Genomic DNA, 24,222 nt, shown 5'->3' on the forward strand with positions numbered 1-24,222 from the left:
TTTTATTGTAGCTTTTGTCAAGTGCAGATTTTTTCCTACAAAAACTTTTATAAGTAATGATATTCTAAAAACAGTGTTCGATTTTTTTCTTCCAAAATGTGTAGAATACAGAGACCTTCATGGGACTTTGTTCTGTTTCGTTTTGTGTTATGTTTTTTAACAATGGCTTATAAAACATGTGGAAACTTTGCACAAAATTTATCATAACTCAACCAGAACCACTTCACATTGAATTGATGATACCTAGCTTGGAAAACTGCCAATAACCACATAAACAGAGATGTATACCTAGATCGAGAAGAGTCTTTCCTCGAAAAGCTCTCGTTTTTGCTCCGACTCCTCTCCGAAGGTCTCTCTTTCTCTTTCTCTTTGGATGTGATGTAACTTTACAAGCCTCGTGTTGCTTTCGTCATGTAATCCCACAGCCACCCACATATTTATACGAGTGATATTTTCATTTCGTTATCCTGTTATAGACAGCTTGAACAAGCTCTAAATATAATGACTTCCAAATCATGTTACTGAAGGTGAGCACTATTTTAAGAATCGTGATTATGAAATTGTTCCTGATAGTGTTAAGGTGGCCATAGAATTCCGATTGAAAAAGTTGATAAGATCTAATGTGTGGGGGACGCCAAGCTCTCTCTCGTGTGTTGCATTCTGTTGATCAGCGTCCACTTAGGTATCCTTTGTGCCTCGTCATTGTCAGTCCAACCAGCATCCTTGATTTGTTTTGTGGTGTAATCAAGGATAGGATATTCTTTGTTGTTAGTGAATTTGAAGAAAATTATTCAATAGTGTCATCGTCAGTGTCATTCTCGTTTAGTTGTAGCAGGTCCTCTGTGGCGAAATTACAGTTTTGAATAATTTGTTATTTGATTTTCGTTCGTAGGATGTAGTAAATTACTGGTGAAGTAACTGTGTGAGAGGACGCATTCCAGCTGGGTTGCAATAGTTCGGTGAGTATTGATTTTTTGTAAGCAGACGATATACTAGCTATTGAATATACATTAGTTAGAGCGACATTTTACTGCAAATAAGGCAAGTTTGCATTTTAAAAATCATATTTTAGAATATTATAAGCTTATGTATATCACAAACTAAACATATATTTTTTTATCTATTTCATTTATTTGGGGCTCAATCGCGTATAACGCTTTACGGAGCCGAGGGTATTTCTTTGTACTTAATAGTATACATTATACAGACATATATTTTTTAATTTTAAGAGTTTTTTTGAATATTTTTTTAATTTGCCCTATTGCAATTTTTGCTGCATTGATTCGTTAACGCCAGTTTAACATTCTTGAACATTATTTTAACATTCTTGAAAAAATAAACACCTACCCGCAACAGTATTATACCAGTTACTGTTATACTGTAGTTATACCAGTTGTTATTAAGAAAATTGGCTGTAAATACGGTTGGATGTAATATTACGTGTCTTGCAAGAAAAAATAACTTTTTTTTTGATATAAAAAATCTAAAAAAATGTTTAAGTATTGTTGAAAAATGTTTGCAAAATTTATGAATAACAAAAAAAATCAAGGAAAAATAGTTAGATGCATTCAGGAATGCATTTGACTATCCTAGGCTTCTCGGCAAAATTTAAGTCTGGAAGCCTTCCCTAGTAAAATATATAAAAAAAAACGAAGGTAAGGTTTTTTGGGAAATTGAACTAATTTTGATGTTGTGATATTGAAAATTTTGATTACTCAGGCTGTTGTCGGTTTGGTCGTTTTAACGGTTAAACATCCAAAATGAGAGCAGTAAAATGTTCCTGGGACAGCAAATTTAAAACAATTCATGCTATCTATGAAAGCAAATTGATAACTGTTTTTGTTATCAGCGCAAGAAAAAAATGAAAAATCCTTAAACGTAGAGTTTTTTGGTTGATATCAAATCATTATGCGCAATAATATAATTGCACTAATGTTATATCCCTAGAATTATTTTACATAGGGTATTGGTTCCCTTATTAAGCATGTGACTCCCATTTTCATCCTACGAAAAACAAAGGATTGAAGCGTTGTTTTTTTGTTTTTTATTCTTGTATTTTTGTTAGGAGTGAGCACGCATGAAAACAAAAAGTACGGAATCAATCGGTGCCGTAAACGCTTGTTTTCGAATAGGATGAATATAGGAGCGTGAGATTACTGATGGAACACATACCCTAGTTTACTAAAAGATGTAAAAACTATTCTAACACTAAATATTTACATTAATTTAAAATAAAAGCAAATTGAAAACAAAATATGCAATCGAATTTAGTAAAGATAAACTGACATCAAAATGTGATATCAATTTGTTGCTGAATACAAATCATGTTTTCGATTTGCTGTAATTTTGTTGTTGGACTTTGCTCGGGATAACATCTAACACAGATACAGGATGAAAAGTTCCTGGACCGACTGGAAATCTAATTCGTCATCCTCACCTCAGCACGCTCATGCTGAATATCCACGCCTTTACAGGTGTGGCTATAGGGGACCTGCTCTCAGTGTTTTTTTAAGCCCTTCAAATATCCTGAAACGTCTTCAAAGTCATCATTTCAACTCATACTTACCTTACCGGTCAGGCTAAGGCCGGGGTGGCCTCTGCTGTACATAGTAGCCGCCTCCATTCCACTCGGTCCATGGCTGTTTGTCTCCAGTTCCGCACTCTGCGTAGGGTCCGCAGATCGTCCTCCACTTGGTCGACCCACCTAGCTCGCTGCGCTCCACGTCTTCTTGTACCGGTCGGATGACTCTCGAGAACCATTTTAGTCGGGTTGCTATCCGACATCCTGATGACCCGTCCACCGTAGCCTCCCGATTTTCGCGGTATGGACGCTGGTTGGTTCTCTCAGCAGCTGATGCAGCTCGTGGTTCATTCGCCTTCTCCAAGTCCCATCTTCTATCTGCACTCCGCCGTAGATGGTACGCAACACCTTCCGTTCGAAAACTCCAAGGGCGCGTTGGTCCTCTGCACGTAGGGTCCATGTTTCGTGCCCATAGAGGACGACCGGTCTAATCAACGTTTTGTAGATGGTTAACTTCGTGTTAAGGCGAACTTTATTCGATCGTAGAGTTCTGCGGAGTCCAAAGTAGGCACGATTTCCTGCCACAATGCGCCTCTGAATTTCTCTGCTGGTGTCGTTGTCGTCGGTCACCAGTGAGCCCAAGTACACGAATTCTTCAACCGCCTCGATTTCACCACCGTCGATATGAATTCGGGGTGGCGGGCGCGGTGATTCCTCCCTGGAGCCCTTTGCCATCATGTACTTTGTCTTCGACACATTTGTGAAAATTGCCGATGGTCCACTTGCGAGAAATCACTCATATTACCTGCTGCTGGAACCACGTCTTACCTCGCTGGTTGTCTGCCGATGAAAGAGCCCGTTGCAACCAGTCACGTGCTCTCGTTCGTGCTCGTGATAGACGACGTCGGTCTTGTCGTCGGGCGACGTCGGTCTTGTCGTTGGGTAGCTCGGTTATCGTTCGTGACGACGTGGCCGCTGAATGACGAGCCCTTCAGGGTTCTTTAAAGAGTGTAGTTGATTAACCCAATGTTGTCTAGCGTATACCCCACATCTTCCCTCTTCTCTGATAAAAAACAAATCTTTAGTTGTTTTTGTTAGTGTTACAGTATGCGGCAGGAAAAAATGCGAAAGTGTTTTTCAAATTCAAACCTCATTTTCGTCCATTTGATATTAACCAATCTATGTTTCAACGTTCCATGATCTATAATAGGCTAGTTTTCTGAAAAGTTAATTAAAAAATTTCCCATTTTGGTCACTAACCTTTACAGGGCGGCGCCTGAAGATGAAGACAACCAGAATTTTCAAACCGCAGAAAATCGCACAGGTCGCTAAATTTCGCATTTGATAAAACAAAAATTTTGATTTTCTCTACAATATCATCAAATATATGTACTTATTTCATCTGGTACGTGAAACTACATGGCTCTGGATCAGTGTGGTCTGGTTGTTCATCGAATTTGAGCTAATTTTGTTACTGTTATAGTCATTTTGTTTAATGACCATTGGGCGCGCAGTTTATTGATATCCGTTTATTAGGCCTACATTATCACATGTTAAACATCAAATGTGTTCATTTTTATTTTTCAGTGCTAGAGTATAGACATTGACTGATACACTGTCATGAAAAAATAGTCATATATATCCCACATTTAGCGTGTAATAGTGCCTTGAACTTTTCGCATTTTTTCCTGCCGCACCCTGTATTATTATTATTAATATTCTTATACAATGAACATAAACAATAGCCTATATGGTTTCACGGCGCTCCGAATCTTCAAGTTCACAGACTCGTATATAATTGTTCAAATAAGCAGGAGATTTCCGGTCTCGGTTAGAAGAACGACGCGTTGTTTCTCCTTGGTCCTTGTAGTCCACTGCAGGTTCACGTGTCCTCCACTCTTTTACCTTCCGTGTCTGGGTCTGGGTTACATGCCGCCGCATAGTTTTCCCTGCATCATCACAAAGGACAAGGTTACCATTGTCTTCTTCAGTTACGGTGAATCTTGTTGGATCAAATCTTGTATCACCCTTCGTCCGAGTTGTTCGTTCAGTAATTACTACGTCACCAGGCTTGACACGGCACTCTCTGGCACCCCGACGGGCGTCTTCGTATTCCTTTGCTCGCAGTTTCGCCTGCCGATCCCTGGCATCCACAAGGTCCATTTCGTGATTCGAGTTCCCAGCGGCCAGCAGTGGCAAACGACGCCTAATCTTACGGCCCATCATAACCTCTTCGGGCGGTACCTTGGTTACGGTATGGGCTGCCGCATTATGGGCATCTACTGCTGCGCGAAGTTCATCGATGTAACTGGTCCCGCAAGATAGGGATGTCGCCATAGCTTTGTTGACAAGCTTCATATACCCCTCTACAAGCCCGTTCTGCTGAGGGAAGAGTGGAGTGCTAAAGATGGCATTTATTCCACGTTCTCTACAGTACGCTCTATAGTCCTCGCTATTAAACGGTGGACCGTTGTCCGTCTTAATGTTTTGTGGATATCCTTCACGTTCGAATATGTTTTCCAGTATCTGCTTGGTGTGCACAAAACTTGTAGATTTTATTGGACGAGCAATCAGGTACCGGGATCTATAGTCTACCACAACTAGGATCGAAATGCCTCCCAGCTTCGCGTATGGACCATTGAAGTCCAGTGCGATCGTTTGCCAGGCGGTTTTAGGCGCAAACGATCGCTTCATTGGGGTGGGTCTTTCCGGCCTACCGGTGGTAGCGCAAGCCTGGCATGCTTCAACCCATTCTTCAGCGTCAACAGTAATTCCGGGCCACCATACTCTTTCTCGGAGGATGCTTTTCATTTTTGCGGCCATAGGATGACCACTATGTGCGACATCCAATGCCTTCTTGCGGAGGGATTCAGGGATAACCAAACAGCCTCTTTTGATCAAAATACCGTTAAGAACAGACAAATCCTCCGAAACTGACTGGTATTTCCAAAGTGATTTTGGCCAGCTTCCTGATTCGATGGCTCCAATAACTTGTTGTAGAAGTTGGTCTTCTGCTGTAGCTTCCTGCACTTCGCTTTCTGTCAAGAACTCAAAACAATTAGACTCTACGCAGGCAATCTCCCATGGGCTGGACAATTCATCGAACGGCTCATCGTGTGCGTTGTAGAGGCGTGACGAGGGGTCCGCGATGTTGTCGCGGCCACGGACGTACTCAACATCGTAGCTGTACGGGCTCAGACGCAGGGCCCATCCGTCTGCCCTAGTCAACGCTCGCTTAGAGCTCTCCCTAGAGCGGTTAAGTATGAACGCGACTCCTTGGGCGTCCGTACGTAATACACAATGACGGCCTAGGAGAAAGTAGGAAAAATGTTCGACTCCCCACACAGCCCCTAGCGCCTCCCGCTGATTTTGCGCGTAGCGTTTTTCCGTTGAAGTTAAGGCTTTTGAAGCGAAGCTTATTACACGAGGCATCGCCTTGTTGTCCTCCTGCACCAGTACGGCTCCCAGTGCGTTTGGCGAAGCATCGGTGTAGAGGATGGTCTTGTCATGTTCCGCAAAATAACCCAAAGCAGTCACACAGTGTGAGATTTTATTTTTCACCGTTTCAAAATCTCGCTGTTGTTCTGGGCTCCATTTCCAAGTCTTAGTTGTAGCCACTGTCCAAAGCGAAGATGTTATGTCGGCGAAATTTTGAATGTAGGGGCTAATAAACGACGCAAGCCCCAGGAAGCTTCGGAGTTCTGATGCGGTACGCGGGTTACGGAAATTCTCGATACTTTTCACCTTTTCCTTGTCGACATGAAAGCCGCGCTCATCCCCCTCGTGTCCAAGGAACTTAACGTGGGTTCTGTCGAACTCGCATTTACTGAGGTTCAGCGTCAAGTTGTGCTTCCTCAGGATTTGTAGCACTGTAGCTACAGTTTTTCTCAACTCTGCCAAGGTTCGCGCAAAAATAAGGATGTCGTCAATGTATACGACGACATTTTCCACGTCCTTCAAAAGTTGCGTCATTACTCGTTGGAACACTTCCGGAGCACAGTTGACCCCGAACATAAGGCGTTTGAACCGAAACATGCCATTTTCGGAAATAAACGTGGTCAAATCTCGGGACTCCGGGCTGAGTTCCAGGTGGTAGAATGCATCACTCAAGTCTAACTTGGTGAAGTATTTTGCCCCATGAAGTTTAACTTTCATATCGTCGATAAGTGGCATGCGGTAATACTCGCGCTTGATGGCCCTGTTTGCAGCGCGCATATTCACCACCAATCGGAAGTCATTTTTCCCTTTGGGGACGGCCGACATGCCGCTGATCCACTTCGGCGCTGTGGTTACTTTTTCAATAATGTCCCGCTCCTCCATTTCTGCAAGTCTTTGTTTAGCCGCTTGCCGAAATGCTGCTGGAACATTGAAATACGCGTTCCGCACCGGCGGAATGGTTTTGTCGATGCTAAACTTTACCACAACCCCGGGCATCTTTGGGAAAATTTTGCTCCGAGAGGTCTGCTCGCAACTACTCACCGATAGTCCTACTGCCAGTAGCCCTAAGTCACTGGCGGTCGACCGGCCTAGCAACGATCGGCGTCCGTCCCTAACAACGATGAAATCTGCTAAAATACCCGGACCGTCACAACCTACGACACGTACAAGAGCATGGATAGCGCGCTCCACCGTCATTGGCTTCGTCGTTGCGTAGGAACAAACGTTCGTCTTGTTCAACTGGTCCCTTGTTCCGTATGAGGCAGTTCCAGACTCTGCTTCACGTTTCAATTCATCCCAGTCCTTACCACAGAGCACGTTCACATCGGCTCCCGAGTCAATTAAAAACTCGATGGGCATGGAGCGACCGATACTGCACTTTATCATTACGTCCTGAAGAGATAAGGCATTCACTTGCTAAAAGAATAAAGATAGGCCAAAGAGGCAAAATGGTCTTTATTGGTCCAGTTCATTTTAAAGTACAGCGCATGAAAGAATTATACCTGTTCCTTGATTTCCACTCTATTGCGATTATCATCCGATCGGTCCTGACGGGCGTTGCTTACACGTCTCAGACGGCATGCAGCTGCAAAATGCCCCTTCAATCCACAAGTGTTGCAATTTCGTGATAGAGCTGGACACTGTTCATTCCTATGGGCCAGGTAACGGCATCTCGAACACAGTGCTCGACGTCCAGGGATTCGTGTCCTGCTTCGCGAACGGTCCGCTTGCCGCGCGTCTCGTGCCCCAAGATTTGACCGTCTCTGCCTTGGTCCTTGTCCTTGATCGAACCGTGAGCGCCGTCCTTCCAGTGCAAAAATGTCAGCTTGGTATGATGAGCCTGCTTCTAGACCCGCACCACTGGTTGTCGGTTGGTGTCCTTGTAATGCGAAGACATTTCCCAGATGCGATGGACCAACTCCGCTGTCGGTAGACGAGTCACGAATTGCAGGACAATGAAGTTTGTCTCATAACCGTAAGTTCTAGCGGCTTTAGCCAGCTCTCGATTCAACATTCCCTTAATGAGCTGCGCTCTGACAAATCGCTCTTGGTCCGCCGGATTGTAGCCGCAAAGTCTAACCTTTTCGACCAACCTGGCATGGAAGTTCATAATCGACTCATCCTTACCCTGTTGCATATTTGCAAAGGCTTCGAGTTCCGCACTGGTGTCCGTCATTGACTTCAGGTGTGAATCAATGTTCGTAACGAACTTCACGTAGCAGTCTGTTTCGGCCAAATTCGGTCGTAATTTGGCAGCTCTGATTACGGATTGCATTTCCTCTCCTACGGAAAGGAACAACAGTTGGGCTCTTTTTGATTGGTCGAATGCGTTGCCTAGAGATGCAGCAATTTCGAAAGTTTCAATGTAGCTGTGCCAAGCTTCCCACATTCTGTTCGCTGGGATACCTTTGGGGAAGGCTTTGATGTGGTCCCATCGGATACTTTGCGACGGACCCTGTTGGGGTGCGGCCGCACGCGCTGAGCTCCAACTCTTGTCGATGTCATCCTCGGATGGGTGGTAGTGGTGTCGCTGATTGTTGTTCAACGTGGAGGTTAAGTTGAGCAACAGTTTCTCAAATTGGTCCATTCGTTTGTATAGTTCTGCGTTTTCCCCTGTTGTGTGGCGAACAAGACCTTCAGTTTCGGTTACCGTGCGTCCTCCATTTCTGCCTACTTGAGACCCGCCTTGCCGGCCCAGTTGGAGGTGATCCAACTCCGGTGCTTCCTTGCTCATCACATCGTCATCGTCATCATAATCATCCAAGGGCACATGTTGACCACTGAGCGAGTATTGAGATGCATCTGATACGGATTCGTCGTTGTCGGAGTCATTCACGTTCGCAGGCTCTGGAGATAGCGGAACCTGCTCGTCGGATTCTTCATCTTCGGAGTCTGTGGCGTATTGGGGCGCTCGAACGTATCTTCCCTCAGCCATTCTGATTTGTCTGATAACGGTTAGAATTCTGAAACGTAAGAAAATATGGTCTATCAAATGAAAGCTATTTTCTGATTCAGTCAACTGCTCTTTTATAGTGTGTGCGTGTGTTTTCTCATTTCTCGGTGCGAAATAAACGTTCTCATTCAAACCTTCTCTAGAGCTGCATTTTGCCTGATTGAAAAAAAAAAACTCCTGTTTTACTGACTTAGCCTGTGGTCATCCCAAACGCACATGTTAACTTTTTCTTCGGTGGTTATCCCAACGCACCACCTGTGGTCATCTCGAACTCACACATATTGAAACACTTCTAATCAAATCATTGCAAATATGTTACTGCGGTTATCTCAACACGCCATTTGTGGCCATCTCGAACTCACAAGCAACTAAATTCATTTTCTGAATCATTTATGAATTACGGTATACTATGGGGTAATTCTGTTGACGAACGTATTTATTTTTTTTTTTGGCACGGCTTGTGGTCAACTCGAACACACACACACGCAAGTTTCTCAAGTCAATCGGTTTGCCTCATGGGATTCGTAGCGTCCATACTCCTATCCATATTAGCAGTTTTTTTTTGGTTATGGAAGCTATTCACGCTTGTTCGGATTTTTTTTTTTGAGTTCACTTTTATTGCCGATAATTTTCACTTCGATTTTAGAACCCCGCTTCTATTCCAATAAAGTGAGGTTAAGAAGAACTAAGAGTAGATTCACAGCGTTCTTCACTCGTAAGAAAAAAACACAATTTGGAAACTACACGCTCGAAAACACTCCAAGTTACCTTTTTCCTTGTGTATCAGTAATTATTACAGCCAAATAGATAATTATTTTCACAATAAATAAAAGATCGAAGGTAATTTCCAAGATTCGACTGGTAGGATACGCCAAATGTGAAAATTGCCGATGGTCCACTTGCGAGAAATCACTCATATTACCTGCTGCTGGAACCACGTCTTACCTCGCTGGTTGTCTGCCGATGAAAGAGCCCGTTGCAACCAGTCACGTGCTCTCGTTCGTGCTCGTGATAGACGACGTCGGTCTTATCGTCGGGCGACGTCGGTCTTGTCGTTGGGTAGCTCGGTTATCGTTCGTGACGACGTGGCCGCTGAATGACGAGCCCTTCAGGGTTCTTTAAAGAGTGTAGTTGATTAACCCAATGTTGTCTAGCGTATACCCCACAACATTGATGACTAATCCGATTCGCCTGGCTTCACTCTTTAGTCGGATGTACGTTTCCGCCATCGTCTGAAATTTACGAGCAATAATATCAATGTCATCGGCGAAACCAAGCAGCTGAACGGACTTCGTGAAAATCGTCCCACTCGTGTTTATCCCCGCTCTTCTTATTACACCCTCCAAAGCAATGTTGAACAGCAAGCACGAAAGACCATCACCTTGCCGTAACCCTCTGCGAGATTCGAAGGGACTCGAGAGTGTCCCTGATACTCGAACTACGCACATCACTCGATCCATCGTCGCCTTGATCAACCGTATCAGTTTATCCGGGAATCCGTGTTCGTGCATAATCTGCCATAGCTGTTCTCGATCGATTGTATCATACGCCGATTTGAAATCGATGAACAAGTGATGTGTGGGCACGTTGTATTCGCGGCATTTCTGCTACACCTGGCGGATGGCGAACATCTGGTCCGTTGTAGTGCGTTCACCCATGAATCCAGCCTGATATTGCCTCACGAACTCTCTTGCAATCGGTGATAGACGGCGGCATAAAATTTGGGAGAGTATCTTGTAGGCAGCGCTCAGTAGTGTGATCGCGCGGTAGTTTCCGCAATCCAACTTGTCGCCCTTTTTGTAGATGGGACACACGATACCTTCCATCCATTCCTCCGGTAATACTTCCTCCTCCCAAATCTTGGTAATGACCCAGTGTAGTGCTCTCACCAGTGCTTCTCCACCGTATTTTAGAAGCTCGCTTGGTAGTTGATCTGCTCCAGCGGCTTTGTTGTTTTTCAACCGGCCAACCTCCTCTTCAATCTCTTGAAGGTCAGGGGCCGGAACTCTTTCGTCCTGTGCACATACTCCTAGATCTGTTACCACGCCACCTTCGGTACTTGCAACGTCGCCATTGAGGTGCTCATCGTAATGCTGCCGCCACCTCTCGACCACCTCACGCTCGCTCGTGAGAATATTCCCGTGATTATCTCGGCACATGTCGGCTTGCGGCACAAAGCCTCTGCGCGAGCGGTTCAGCTTCTCGTAGAACTTTCGTGTGTCCTTAGCGCGGTACAGCTCTTCCATCGCTTCGCGATCTCGTTCTTCCTGCTGGCGCTTCTTCATCCGGAAGACTGAGTTCTGCCTGTTCCGCGCCTGTTTGTAACGTGCCTCATTCGCTCTCGTACGGTGTTGCAGCATTCTCGCCCATGCTGCATTCTTCTCGTTTTTCAACTGTTCACATTCGCCGTCGTACCAGTCGTTTCTGTGATTCGGAGTCGCGAAGCCTAGTGCTGTAGCCGAGGTACTACCTATGGCGGATCGGATGTCCCTCCAGCCATCTTCAAGTGTGGCTGCGCCAAGCTGCTCTTCCGTTGGTAGGGCCACTGCTAACTGCTGCGCGTAGTCTTGAGCCACTTCTACGTTACGAAGTTGCTCGATGTTGAGCCGCGGCGTTGACGCGTGGTGATAACTGTCGAAAGATTTGAGCGCATGCATACAGCGACTAAGTAGTGATCCGAATCTATATTCGCACTGCGGTATGTGCGGACGTTGGTTATAGGGTATTAGTTCCCTTATTAAGCATGTGGCTCCCATTTTCATCCTACGAAAAACAAAGGATTGAAGCGCTGTTTGTTTTCTTTCTTATTTTTGGATTTTTTGTTAGAAGTGAGCATCCATGAAAACAAAAAGAACGGAATCAATCGGTGCCGTAATCGCTTGTTTTCGTATAAGATGAATATGGGAGCATGAGATTACTGATGGCACACATACCCTATCTGAGAAGAATTTACCGTCGATTAGAACGTGGTAGATTTGGTTTTCTGTTTGATGGTCGGGTGATCTCCAGGTGGCTTTGTGGATATCTTTGCGGGGGAAGAAGGTGCTTCGGACTACCATACCACGGGAGGCTGCAAAGTTTACGCATCGCTGGCCGTTATCATTCGATACGGCGTGCAGGCTGTTTCGCCCGATTACCGGTATGTACATTTCCTCCCTTCCTACCTGCGCGTTCATGTCGCCGACAACGATTTTCACGTCACGCGGCGAGCAACCATCGTATGTTTGCTCTAACTGCGCGTAGAACGCTTCTTTCTCGTCATCGGGTCTCCCTTCGTGTGGGCAGTGGACGTTGATGATGCTGTAGTTGAAGAAACGGCCCTTAACTCTCAACATGCACATCCTTGCGTTGATCGGCTGCCACCCGATCACACGTTGTCGCATCTTGCCCAACACTATAAATCCTGTTCCCAGTTCATTGGTGGTGCCACAGCTTTGGTCGATGCCCGCTTTTCCACACTTTCTGTCCAGTCCAACAAAGTTCCTGCAACGCCACGATGTCGAAGTTGCGGGGATGTAGTTCGTCGTAGATTATCCTGTCACATCCTGCGAAACCTAGTGACTTGCAATTCCATGTTCCAAGTTTCCAATCGTAGTCCTTATTTCGTCGCGTGGGTCTTTGCCGATTGTATCGAGTCGTATTTTCTCCTATGTTATTCGCAATGGGGATATTTACGGGTGGCTTATTGGGCCTACGCCAACACTCCTGTCTCGCCGGAGGGCCATCGTGCCAGTTCTGTTTAACGTCCCAACCAACACTGGGACGACCACGCTGATGGGGCTACCACCTTGGATCTAGCTGGGCGTGGTGCAGCGTTTCTTACTCAGCCGCTGGATGCCAGAACAGACGCTGTTTGAGCCACACCTCCTTGGTGAACAGACACTCGGATCGTACCTCCTCAATCTAGCTGAAGTCAGAAGGACAACAGTGCCCAGGCTGCACTACCAGCTAAGCATACAACTCTTAGCTGGCGGTTTTTGTCATCGCTTGACCCGTGGAAGCATGAGGTAGGAACTTGTGAGGACCAGAGCTATATTAGACGCTCTCCTTATCGACTCACCGTTTTGCAGCCCAATCATTTCAACTCAACAAATTGTTTTCAAGATGTGATTTTTGAAGAAGAAAATTTGTTATTTAGGGTGCCTAAGAAAAACTATTTCTACAAAAATAAGAAGAAGACCGTCGAATTTCATCGATATCTCATATGATTGATTAGTTTCCATACTTTACAAGAAAAATACAGAAACGGGTCCAAAACTACTTTTAGTATTTATTACGGCGTGTGCCAATGATAGCAACCCTGTACCAGTTATGGATACATTTGTTAATTTGTAGTCCACTTCGCACTATTTACATGCATTCCTTATGGGATTTGCCATAACTGGTACACTTGGCGAAATAGGGTGTTACGTTTGTATTTTTTATTCTATTTATTTGTATACGTTTTGTTAGTTTGTGCTATACGTTATACTCTGGTTTGTGAATCTGTCCCTAGTATTTAATTAGCATTTGTAGTGCTCAGACCGTTTTGGGCAATGATCAAATACAAGACGCGAAAATCGTCCCCTAGCACGGACATCAAATTGTAGACGATCTTGTGTTGTTGCCCAAATCTGGATGCCCCCTTAGGATTAGAAATTCCTAGACCAAAACAAGCTATGAATGCAGCAACAGATGCTGCGAACTAATAGGCGAACTGCCAAACAAAGTACAATTCTAGGATGACTGATGGACCAAGAACAATAATGAAACCTCGTCATCCTGGGATCGGACTTCGTTATCTATTCAGATAACTGGGCACAATTAATGTTATCTGTTGCATGTTTGTATTTTGTGCATTTGTAATGTTCCATTTTGTTTTCGTATCCAAGTTCTCAACGTGGGGCCCGATACGATAAATAAAATGTGCATTTATAAGGTTCCGATGTACTAATTGTAACAAGGGTGCAAGGAAGCCGAAAATTTTAAGGAAAATGATTTATTTCTCTCAGATTTGTGCAAATTGTGAAGTTTGGATGGTTGCAACCATCTTTTGTGTACGTGATCTGTTGCTCACATTTTTTTTCTTGTTGATTTACATCATTAAAGGTTGAATATCGGCTATGACGAATTTGAGGTACTATAGCCATAACTGGTACACTGAGGCTATACGTTAAAAGTTAGGCGAGAAAAAAAATGTGTTGATGCAAATGTAAACGATTCATTGAATCCATGCGTATGAATAAAATCTAATCCGGATTGAAAAATATCGACTCAAAAGTTGTACATTTTTTCGGATTTTGGGCTGGAAATGCTATGTATATGTATATGGGCCGTTGGCATCATATAAAATGCAATAAACAGTGGGCACATCAAGTTAGTAGGATTGCCAATCCGGAAACGGCGAGCTCGATGAGCAATATTTTCGGTTCTAAGCACCCATGGTAGTGCAGAGGGCCGAATTGAACGATCTTCATCCTGGACGATTGCTCGCCAAATTTCTGCCGGCTTCCTTCATTTCTTTGTCGAGGCTGCGCCGCTTTGAACCTGCCTCAGCTGCGATGTCCTGCTGGGTTCCAATCTAGCACTTGCTTGCAGATTTCGTTCCCGCTCCTGCGTAGAGTGTGGCCGACCCACCTCCGCTTTTGCTCCAGAATTTTTGTCGCTATCGGCTTTTGATGATATCGATGATGGAGATCCAATGGTGAGGTCAATGGTATACCGCAGGCATCTATTGATTAAGACCTGCAGCCGTTGAGTGTTCTCCTTTGATACATACCAAGTTTCACTGCCGTACAGTAGCATACATTTCACGTTCGAGTTGAAAATTTGAATTTTGGTGCGTCGACTAATCTGGTTGTTTTTCCATATATTTTTTAAACTCGCAAAAGCAGCCCTCGCCTTCTTGATCCGTGCACCTATGTCAATCTTGGTGTCGCCATTTAGCTACAAAGAGATGGGAAGCTTTCAACATTCTCCACTGATTGCCCAGCTATCGTTAAGCTGGAAGAGTTGACCGTGGTTACATCCAACGATTTGGTTTTGTTACAGTTCACGATTTGGTTCACGGTCAATCGCACCTACCAGGATCTCGTCGATTACGATGAGGAACTATAGAGGTGATAGTATACATCCTTGCCTCACTCCAGCAAGAACACGGATGGGATCGGACAAAACACCGTTGTGCAGAACTTTGCACGAAAATGCCTTGTACTGTGCTTCAATGAGGCCGATGATTTTCTCAGGGAGGCTCTTGCGCCTGAGGGCTTCCAACATGTTTTCGTGATTGAGACGGTCGAAAGCTTTTTCGTAATCAATGAACACCAGGTAGAGAGACTCTTGGAATTCATTTTTTTGCTCCAGCATTTTACGGAGCGTGACAATATGGTCCACACAGGATCTTCCGGCACGGAATCCTGCTTGCTGCCGTCGGAGAGTTGCGTCAATCTTCTCCTGTATCCGGTTAAGGATCACTTTGCAGATGATTTTAAGAGCGATAGGGGTCCGGCCAATTACCGCATACTGTTTACCTGTTCTACTACCTGAAAAAATCTGGAAAACCGGGAATCCTCAGGGAATTTTATTTAACATGGAAAAACCTGGAATACTCAGTGAATATCTTGAGTACTCAGGGAAATTTTACTCCAATGAAAAAACATTGGATCGTATGAATAGAAACCTGGTAGTGAAAATCCATATATAAATTTCGCTACAAGGATTTTTTCCAGAAATTTCGTCAGGGTTCCTTTCTGGAACTTCTTTAGAAATACCTTCTGGAATGTCTCCCAGGATTTCTTATAAAATTCCTCCCGCATTTTTGACGCTATTTTTCTTGGTATTCCTTTTTATTTATTTTTTTTTTTTCGGGAAGGTATACTTCCGGATTCCTTCCAGGATTCCTGAATTCCAACCGATTTCTGCTGCAGTTTTTCACGGGAATTGTATTTCTTCCCGAAGTTCCTCCAGTGTTTTGCTCAAAGAAATCTTCGTAGGATTTCTACCAGATTTTTTCCCGAATACTCTATATAAATTTATGTTGGAATAAATCGTGGAATTTCTTTCGGCATTCCTCATGAAAATTTTACACGATTCCTTGCGGTGTTCCTCTTGGGACCTCCCCAGAAGATCTTCCCAGAATTTGTTTCGGAGTTGCCAAAAGAGTTATTCCTGGGTTTTCTACTAAAGTTCCTCCAAGGGTTTCTGAAGGAGTGTTCACGAATTTACTGCAAAAGTTCCTCAAGAGATTTCTTTCATTTTTTCCTGCGGTATCTTCAAACAATTGCTTTAGGCTTTCTTCGAGATGTTCTTCCTAGTCTCCTACAGGAATTATTTAAATGTTTTCGCGAGATTTATTTTGAAGTTTTATCTGAGATTTCTCTTGGAGTATCTCCTGGAACTTCTCTCAGAAGATTCCTTCCGATGTTGGTCATGAGATGTCTCTCAGAGTTTTTCTTAATTTATCCTGGACTTTCTTCTAAGATTTTTCTCCAGAGTGCCTTCTGGGATTTATTTCTGATATTTCTCATTGAATTCTTCTCTTGCATTCTTTCAGAGGCAGGCTATTCCTTGTAGTTGTACCGGATTTCTTGCAGTGATCCACCTGAGATTTTTTACGGATGTTCTCTGCATTATTCCCAAAATTGTTGCCGGAATATTTACTAGAAATTGTCTTGAGATTCTGGATACTCTGGATTTCTCCCAAAGTTATTGCAGAGAATCTTTCCTCAGAATGTCTCCTGAGATAACATACAAAATATCTTATAGGAAATTCCGGGAGAATTATTCGAGGGAACCCAAATTAAATCTTGCGAGAAACTCCGCAAACTGTTATTGAAGAAATCTCGACAGGAACTTCAGGAAAAACCTGAAAAAAATGAGACATCTCGAAAAAAGTTCTAGGTAACCGTAATCCCGAGAAGAAATATTAAGGACATCCAAGGAGGAATTCTGAAAACCTCATGGAATCCTGAAAGCAGCTACGGACGAAGTTCCGCAAGGAAAACAAGAGAAATATCGGAAAACTATCGGTAAAAATCCCGACATAAACTATTGGATAGCTATCCCGGAAAACCACGAAAAAGACACGGACAGTGACTTAAACCGGCGGCTGTACCGATTGAACGATACTTAACACGGAGTGGCTACGGATAAGAAGCTATTCTCGTGAAAAGATTCATTGCTCGGAGCGGTAATCGAACCCTCATCCATCCGGACTCCAATCGCATTGGCTACGAGGCTCAACCAATGACATTCTTGAAGAAACTTTGAATAGTTTTGGATGGATCTTCAGGAGAAATCCAGCGAGAACCTCTGGAAGTATATCGGAAAAACTTTGCAAGAAATATCGCGACGTACTTAAATATATATCTCGTGAAAGAATCCTGCGGAAAGCCAGGAAGAAACTTTGGAAGACATTCCAGGAATTACGATCAGACATCTTGAAAGAATTTTTGAAGAGCAGGGGAACGTATTTTCGGCAGTTTTGTTCTCTTCGTCATGGGGGGTTTTTTGGAACCTGTTGAACTCAGAGTTGGCATCAAATCCTTCCCAATTATGCTGAATATGATCAAGTTTCAGACAATTTGGCCGACATGAATCCCTCATGACGAAGAGAACAAACCTACCGATGAATACCCTTTATAATGTTTAGAAAATTTGGATTATTTTTTTAATTATAAACTTATAAAATTTCATCTGGAAAAACCTGGAAAACTCAGGGAATTTTATTTTGAGTTATGAGTAGACAACCTGTGTCAGATCATTTTTTTTCGAGTACCTTCACTGAGTAAGACGTCTTACAAGGGGCGGTCCATTTATTACGTAAGCGAATTTTTACGATTTTTTGACACCCCCTCCCCTCCTTGTAAGATTTTTTGTATGAGAACACAATTGTTTTTGTATGACGCGTAAGATTTCTCCAGCCACCCCTCACCCCATAAACCCTTACGTAATTAATGTACAGCCCCCAACTAATTGGCCGGAAACATCGCAGTTTCCCATGTGTTTCAGAATAATTGATGCAGCATTTGCACAGTCAGCTTTAAGCATCTCGGCTGATATGCGATCAACCTCTAGGACTCTGTTCGATTTCATGCTACACTGAAATAAATAATGTTGTGGAAACTAGCGATTCCATAGTAAAATTACTAACCGTACCTATGATTCTCAACCGACAACAAAATCTGTTAATTGAAATATGCTTGAAATTACAATGCATTGTAGTAAATTCAACTAAAAGCATAGTCGTCTCAACAACAAAACATTGTTAATTTTTCCAGGACACGCATTTTACAACACAGTATGGTTAAAAATACAATGCTCATTTGTTAAATTAAGATTACTTTTGGTTATGTTAACTGCACTGCTAGTTAAGTTGACAGTGTTTTGGTGGAACTAACTGGGAATTGTTGTCGGTTGAGAATCATAGGTACGGTTAGTAATTTTACTATGGAATCGGTAGTTTCCACAACAAAATTTATTTCAGTGTACGGATAGCTGTTTCTATCTTCTGCAATGATAGAGCTTCGGTGTTGACGCGGGTAATGCGTCGAACTCTTGGAGGGACATGCTGCGATGTTAGTGGCGTGGCCGACATTTCCGAAGATTTCCAAAGTGCTCAGACCAGCGTTTCAATTGAACAAGTGGTCAACCGGGACGGTTAATAGCTCTCCAGACGTGTCAATCGCGGGCATGTAGCATTCATCATAGACAACATCAGACATTGTAGAGGAGATGAATGTCGTCGGTATTGGCGGCTTCTCGCCTTCGTCGACTGCACTCAGCCAAATAACCTTAAGATTTCCATTAGGCCCAACTTATGAAACGGCCTTTAAATAATTCATAATGATTCGGATGAATTTCATAAGGTCACTCTATGACGTAAAATCGTCTCACAGCTTGGCTTTTATTCATGTTTAGCAACATAGTATTCTCAAGCGTCGATAGCCGTGTGGATAAAACACGGGCTCGGTGATCCCGACGTTCATGGATCGAATCCAGTCTGCATCATTTTAAGATTTTTTTGTTCTTTTCATAAGTCTATCTTATGAAATTTGTCATAGCAAGCACGATCAATTTTCATAAGGTATTCTTATGTCATCCATAAGAATTAGTTATAGCAAATTTTCATAAGGTATTCAGACCCGTAGCCCTTGGCAAGCATTATGATTGGTGCCCCACGACAATTGGATATTGTTAATTTGCAAAAGTTTAAGTTATTCATTTTTTTTCAAAGTTTTTTTTTCTATTTGATTTTGGTGTTTTGAAGAAATGAATTTTTCACTAAGACCAGCACAACCATTCGAAATGACATTGTTTCATGAGTTTTCAGAAATTTTCAACGATATATTTTATTAATTTTCAGGGATTAGTTTAATTGGTTTTACCTGAATAACTTTACCAAAGATTTCTTCTTAAGTTTAGTAAAAATATTTGCCAGAAGATCTGAAAGAAAATTTTCAGTAATCATTAGACAAACCATGGACATGGATAAATTCTAGCAGGGATTTCTAAAGAATTTTATTTTAGTTTTTGTTGGAATCTTTGAAAGAATTCCTGCTGGAATTACTAAATGAAATTATGCAGGAACTTTTAATGGAATTCTGCTGTAACATTCGGTGCTTATGAAAATCCAGGAGACATTTCAACAAGAAGTTCCAATGGAATGGAATCACCCTTTCGGAATGGAATGGAATGTAGTAATTCTTGCAGGAATTGCTGGAGTAGTTCGTGAAGAAACGCTTGAAGGAAGAATATTTGGACGAATGTTTGGAGGAATCCCAGCAAACATTACTTAAGGAATCTCTTTAGGATATTCTGAAAAAATCCCTAAGAAGGTCTTTTGAATGAATCCATGAAGAAATTTGTGAAGGAATCCATGGAAGGCTTTTAAAAGAATTTGGATAAGTTATATATAAAATCAGTCTCAGATTTTCCAATGGAATACAATTAGAAATTTCTGAAGGCATTTCAAATGTATGGCTTTCTGGAAGAACTTATGAAGAATTTCATGAAAGATTTTCTAAGGGAATTCTAGCAGACATTCATGAAGCAACCTCTAGTCCTTAAAGAAATATTAGAAGTTTCCTTTGAGTAACTTCTGAATAAATTCCCAGATAACTTCCTAAATTTCTGAAGAATCCTTGAATTCTTGGAAGTACCCTCAAGACATTCCCCAGTAAGAATGTTTAGGAATTTTTAGGAAGAAACTTTCACTAGATTTATGGAAGGTTTTCTCATTAAAAAAAACTAACATAGTTCCTCAAACTAAAATAGTAGGAAAATTCTTAAGTAACATCATGGTAAATCGTTAAAATAATCAAGAGAAATCTGCTTCGGAGGAGGGTATTCTGCTTAGAGAGTTTAAAAAGTCGGTACAAATAGATTATTTTTTTTTTCAGAATGTGGAAAAACTATAAAAAGCATATCGTCAATCTCAAATACTGAAAATAGCTAAAATTTTGATAACGTTCAAGAAAACACCAGCATTATCCTGTTTTCTTCTAGCCTCAAGCCTTTTCGGCGCCCCTCTAATGCTGGCGCCCTTGGCGGGGGCCAACCTGGCCAACCGCACGCTACGGCTCTGAAGGTATTTCGATGAATTTCGCTAGTTTTTTTCGCTGAGTGTGGGTGAACATCAATTGCCATTTTTCGAAGGTAGTCCGTTATATTCACCTTAAATATTTAAAAAAGGGCGGTTTTCCGTGACTTTCTAGTAGAACTGCCCCAGCCGCACAACTTTTTCATACACCATATTCTAAGGTTGGGCTTCTAACATGAGCTGGATGTGGTTGAATTTAGATATGTCGAAATGACATTTTCAGCACTGGTCCAGCCTAGAACTAGCATATCGTACGACTAGAACTGATCAGGTAATAATAAACATTTAGTGGTGTGAGAATCTTTCTCTGTAATGATTATTCAACAACTGTATTCATTATTTGTATACACTTTATTACCGATACTTAAATATTACATACCGGCACCAACATTTCAAAAGGGCGTAACTGCATTTGAAAATAATTCCTTCTTTCAAAGCTGTAGGTCGTACTGCCTCCCTTACACTCAAACCACCGTGGTTATCGGAAAGATGAGAGTTTTTCCCATCTGGTACTTGTTGTGAATCACATGGAAAGCATAATACATGATCCACAGCTTTAAAAGAAGGTGATGACTCGAAAAACAGTTACGCCCTTTTGAAATGTTGGTGTCGAATACAATGATTCACACTCCAGACACCAATAACAACATCTCCACATATGACAGGTACTCAATGTAAACATACACGCTAAACGTAATAGAGTAATACAATAATTTATTATGTGCATACCACAAGATACCACAAGTGGTAAAGAAAATTCTTTCTGCAGCTGTCTAAAAATGGAATGCATATGAATGTTAACTATTCTCATATCCGAGCCATGATAAAATATAAGATTGCATTTCTTCCACTTGCATGCCATGCAACGTGCATACACGTCTCTATGTTAATCCAGATGCAAAATTCTACTAGGTAGTATCAATAAATAAACGGCACAAGCACTATAGCGGGTTCCACTACTTTGTATATTTATTCGAACTTCAGCTGGCTATTCCTTGGACAGACATTGCCGCCAATAAATACACTAAGGCATGCATTACCTAGGTAGGTACGCGTTGCACAGTTTGCCGCAAATATGCCTGAGATTAATCTTCCGATCTTCGTTAACGACCAAAAAGTGCTCGTGCAGTCAGCATGTGCCTGTTTGGGATATCCCGAGCAGAAAATACATAGGGCGTCGAATTATACGCATCTTAAGTAACTCGAGGTTTACAGACATCTCAAATCACGAAATTTGGATAAGGTCTGATAAAAAAAACAATATAGTAGTAGGTATTTGAAGATTCTCCAGATTTGATATTCATAGTTTCAAAAAAGGTCCGCTCGAAACAAATAGACAGACCTATTCCTTCCGACGGAACGGACGGATCGTGGCATCTGCTCGGGTTCACATTGGTTCGCAACACGTGCTTCTTCTGCATGCCAAAGTTTAGTCACCCGTTTCGGTTTGTATTTACCGGTGGGATTGCGGCCACGCGCGTGTGTCACTTTTTCACAATTTTGTTGTTTTATTATGTTTTCGATTGCGAGCGAGTACCCACTTAGCGAGAAGCCGACCAAACGGCGTGGCGGGGCGGTGGTGGTGTCTTCCTGTTCACAGTGATTCATCAGTTTTAATTTGCATGTGTTTTTCTCTGTAGATTACCCATTTTGTAGAAGAGTTTATGCGTACACGGAGAGCAAATATCAGATTACATAAAAAATATGTTCATACTCATTTAAAATCTTGCATGCTTCCTGATACTTGATAACGATCACTCTACAGTCTACAATCTACATTTTAGGTTAATCTTGGGATTTTTCATGGTAACATATTGTACTATGTTAGGGCCGTGGCGGCTTTAAGACAGAAGGTCGAAGGACAAAAGATCGAAGGGAAAATGGTCGAATGGACAAAAGGTCGAATGGACTAATGGTCGAAAGGACAAAATGTCGAATGGACAAAAGGTCGAATGGTACTAAAAGTCGAATGGGACAAAAGATCGAATGGGACAAACCGTCATCTGAACAAAAATTTTATTAGACCAAGTTAAGCTGGTATGTCTCACTCATAAGAAGAAATAGTTGAGCCTTTGTAGTTGCTCATTGAGAGAAAGATTTAAGTGCTGTTATAGAAATCATATGCATTTCAGCCTGTAACTTTTCTATAGGATTTTTTTTCTTCTTTTATTTATAGGCTTTTCTTTCAGGTTGTGTTGATGTAGTATTTAATGAAAATTTAGGCTGACTTTTAGTATGGAATTTTTCCTTCTTAAATTTATAGGTTATTATTTTTTTAACTTTTGTTACTGAAATAATTATTAACTCTTTAGGTACTAATTTTTAATCAAAAATTTTATCTTGTTTTATTTAATAGCTGTTCTTCCTAACTATACTGCAGACATATTTATTAACTACTTGTACTTAGTCGTCATCGCCTCTTCGATTGATAGGTTGTTCCTACAAATTATACTGTATAAGAAAATAATTTCGTTTTTTTTTTATTCTTCAATCACTTAACCTAATTTATAGCTCTATTGTCCACTAGGGCACTGCGTGAGCGATTCCAATTGGAAGCTGTACTTACACTTTGTACATCCCCTAAATGTATTCTATTCTTATTGTACTATATCTAACTGGTTGCCGTTGCGATGCTTTCACTTTCTACTCTATCGTGGTAGAATGATGAGCACGAGGATGTTGATATGTGACTGTTGATTGTTCCTGTTTCCAGTCCGATTGGGGAGCCATTATGGGTTGCCGGTTCGCCGATGTCCAAGTATCCGGGTTCGTTTGAGCCATGGGCTCAGAAGAGGGTCAGTGTCAGCTGCTCTCAGGGGGAAAGAGCAACTGACGAAAGTGCCGGGGCTGGGATCGAGCCCATGACCATCTGCTTATTAGCAAACGTGTGACCAATTGCGTCACGGGCCCGGCGTATTCAATGACCAAACAAACCGAAATGTTTGGTCATTGAATACCCAGAGATTTGTCCTTTTCCAATTCATAGGGTTTACTAACCCGGGAGCGAACGCGTCGTGTACTGAGTACACGTACCATGAAAAATGCACGCTTGTTAAACATAGCGTGAACGTAGTGCCGTTGCAGGTAGTCGAAGACGCGACTGCTCGAGGGTTGAATCGCTTTAGTGAATGGAGCTCCACATGACATATTTCAATCTATGTTTCACCCTTCTTTTACCCATAGGCTGTTTTCCACATTTAATTTCCATGAACATTACTTTCTATCATTTATGGGCAACTATTTCGAATTTCGAATAGTCGATAATGATTTTTTTGATGTTGGTGAATAATTTTGTCCCATTCGACCTTTTGTCCCATTCGACCGTTTGTTCCTTCGACTTTTTGCCCATTCGACCTTTTGTCATACGTCCGTGGCACAGTGGTCACACGTTCGCATCACAAGCGGATGGTCATGAGTTTGATTCCAGTCCCGTCACTTGCAATTTTTCCTCAATTATTCTTCCCACCGACCCTCTTCTGAGCCTACAGCTCTAACGGACCCGGAAAACTTGGATATCGGTGAACGGGTACTCATAATGAATGACCCCCAATCGGACTGGAAAAGGAACAACAGCCACGTCACATCAACATCATTGTGTTCATCATTCTACCATGGTAGATTAAATAAAAGAAAATCGGGTTAAGTACGGTTCCTTTGAATTCCACTAAGAATTTGCATCCTTTGACAGATACGTATTTCGACCTCAACTGTAAGGTCGTCTTCAGTGTCTTG

General features: G+C 42.3%; 2 protein-coding genes across 4 annotated transcripts in view; one reads left to right on the forward strand and one right to left on the reverse strand.

The window, feature by feature from the left end:
- Window positions 1-390: 390 nt before the first annotated feature.
- LOC109433369 (uncharacterized) overlaps window positions 391-24,222 on the forward strand; it is a 159,394-nt gene continuing 135,562 nt past the window's right edge. The window contains exons 1-2 of one of the 3 annotated variants that reach the window (XM_062859420.1): window positions 391-527; window positions 893-959. The gene's annotated coding sequence lies outside the window, so the exon portion shown is untranslated. Of the gene's footprint in view, window positions 960-24,222 lie in introns of all 3 variants that reach the window. The other 2 variants (XM_062859421.1, XM_029877122.2) reach the window with 2 other exon arrangements.
- On the reverse strand, window positions 4,228-7,596 carry LOC134291534 (uncharacterized protein K02A2.6-like). Its single transcript, XM_062859419.1, has 2 exons — window positions 7,462-7,596; window positions 4,228-7,375 (listed from the first exon to the last, which is right to left on the reverse strand). The coding sequence occupies exon 2, from the start codon at window positions 7,343-7,345 to the stop codon at window positions 4,268-4,270; it is 3,078 nt and encodes a 1,025-aa protein (XP_062715403.1). The 5' UTR covers window positions 7,346-7,375; window positions 7,462-7,596; the 3' UTR covers window positions 4,228-4,267.

Source organism: Aedes albopictus, chromosome 3 (genome assembly GCF_035046485.1).
Source record: "Aedes albopictus strain Foshan chromosome 3, AalbF5, whole genome shotgun sequence".
Taxonomy (NCBI): Eukaryota; Metazoa; Arthropoda; class Insecta; order Diptera; family Culicidae; genus Aedes; species Aedes albopictus.

Bases quoted from the DNA above. Each gene is read 5' to 3' on its own strand.
- LOC134291534 (XM_062859419.1), bottom strand. From the start codon at position 7,345: ATGATAAAGTGCAGTATCGGTCGCTCCATGCCCATCGAGTTTTTAATT.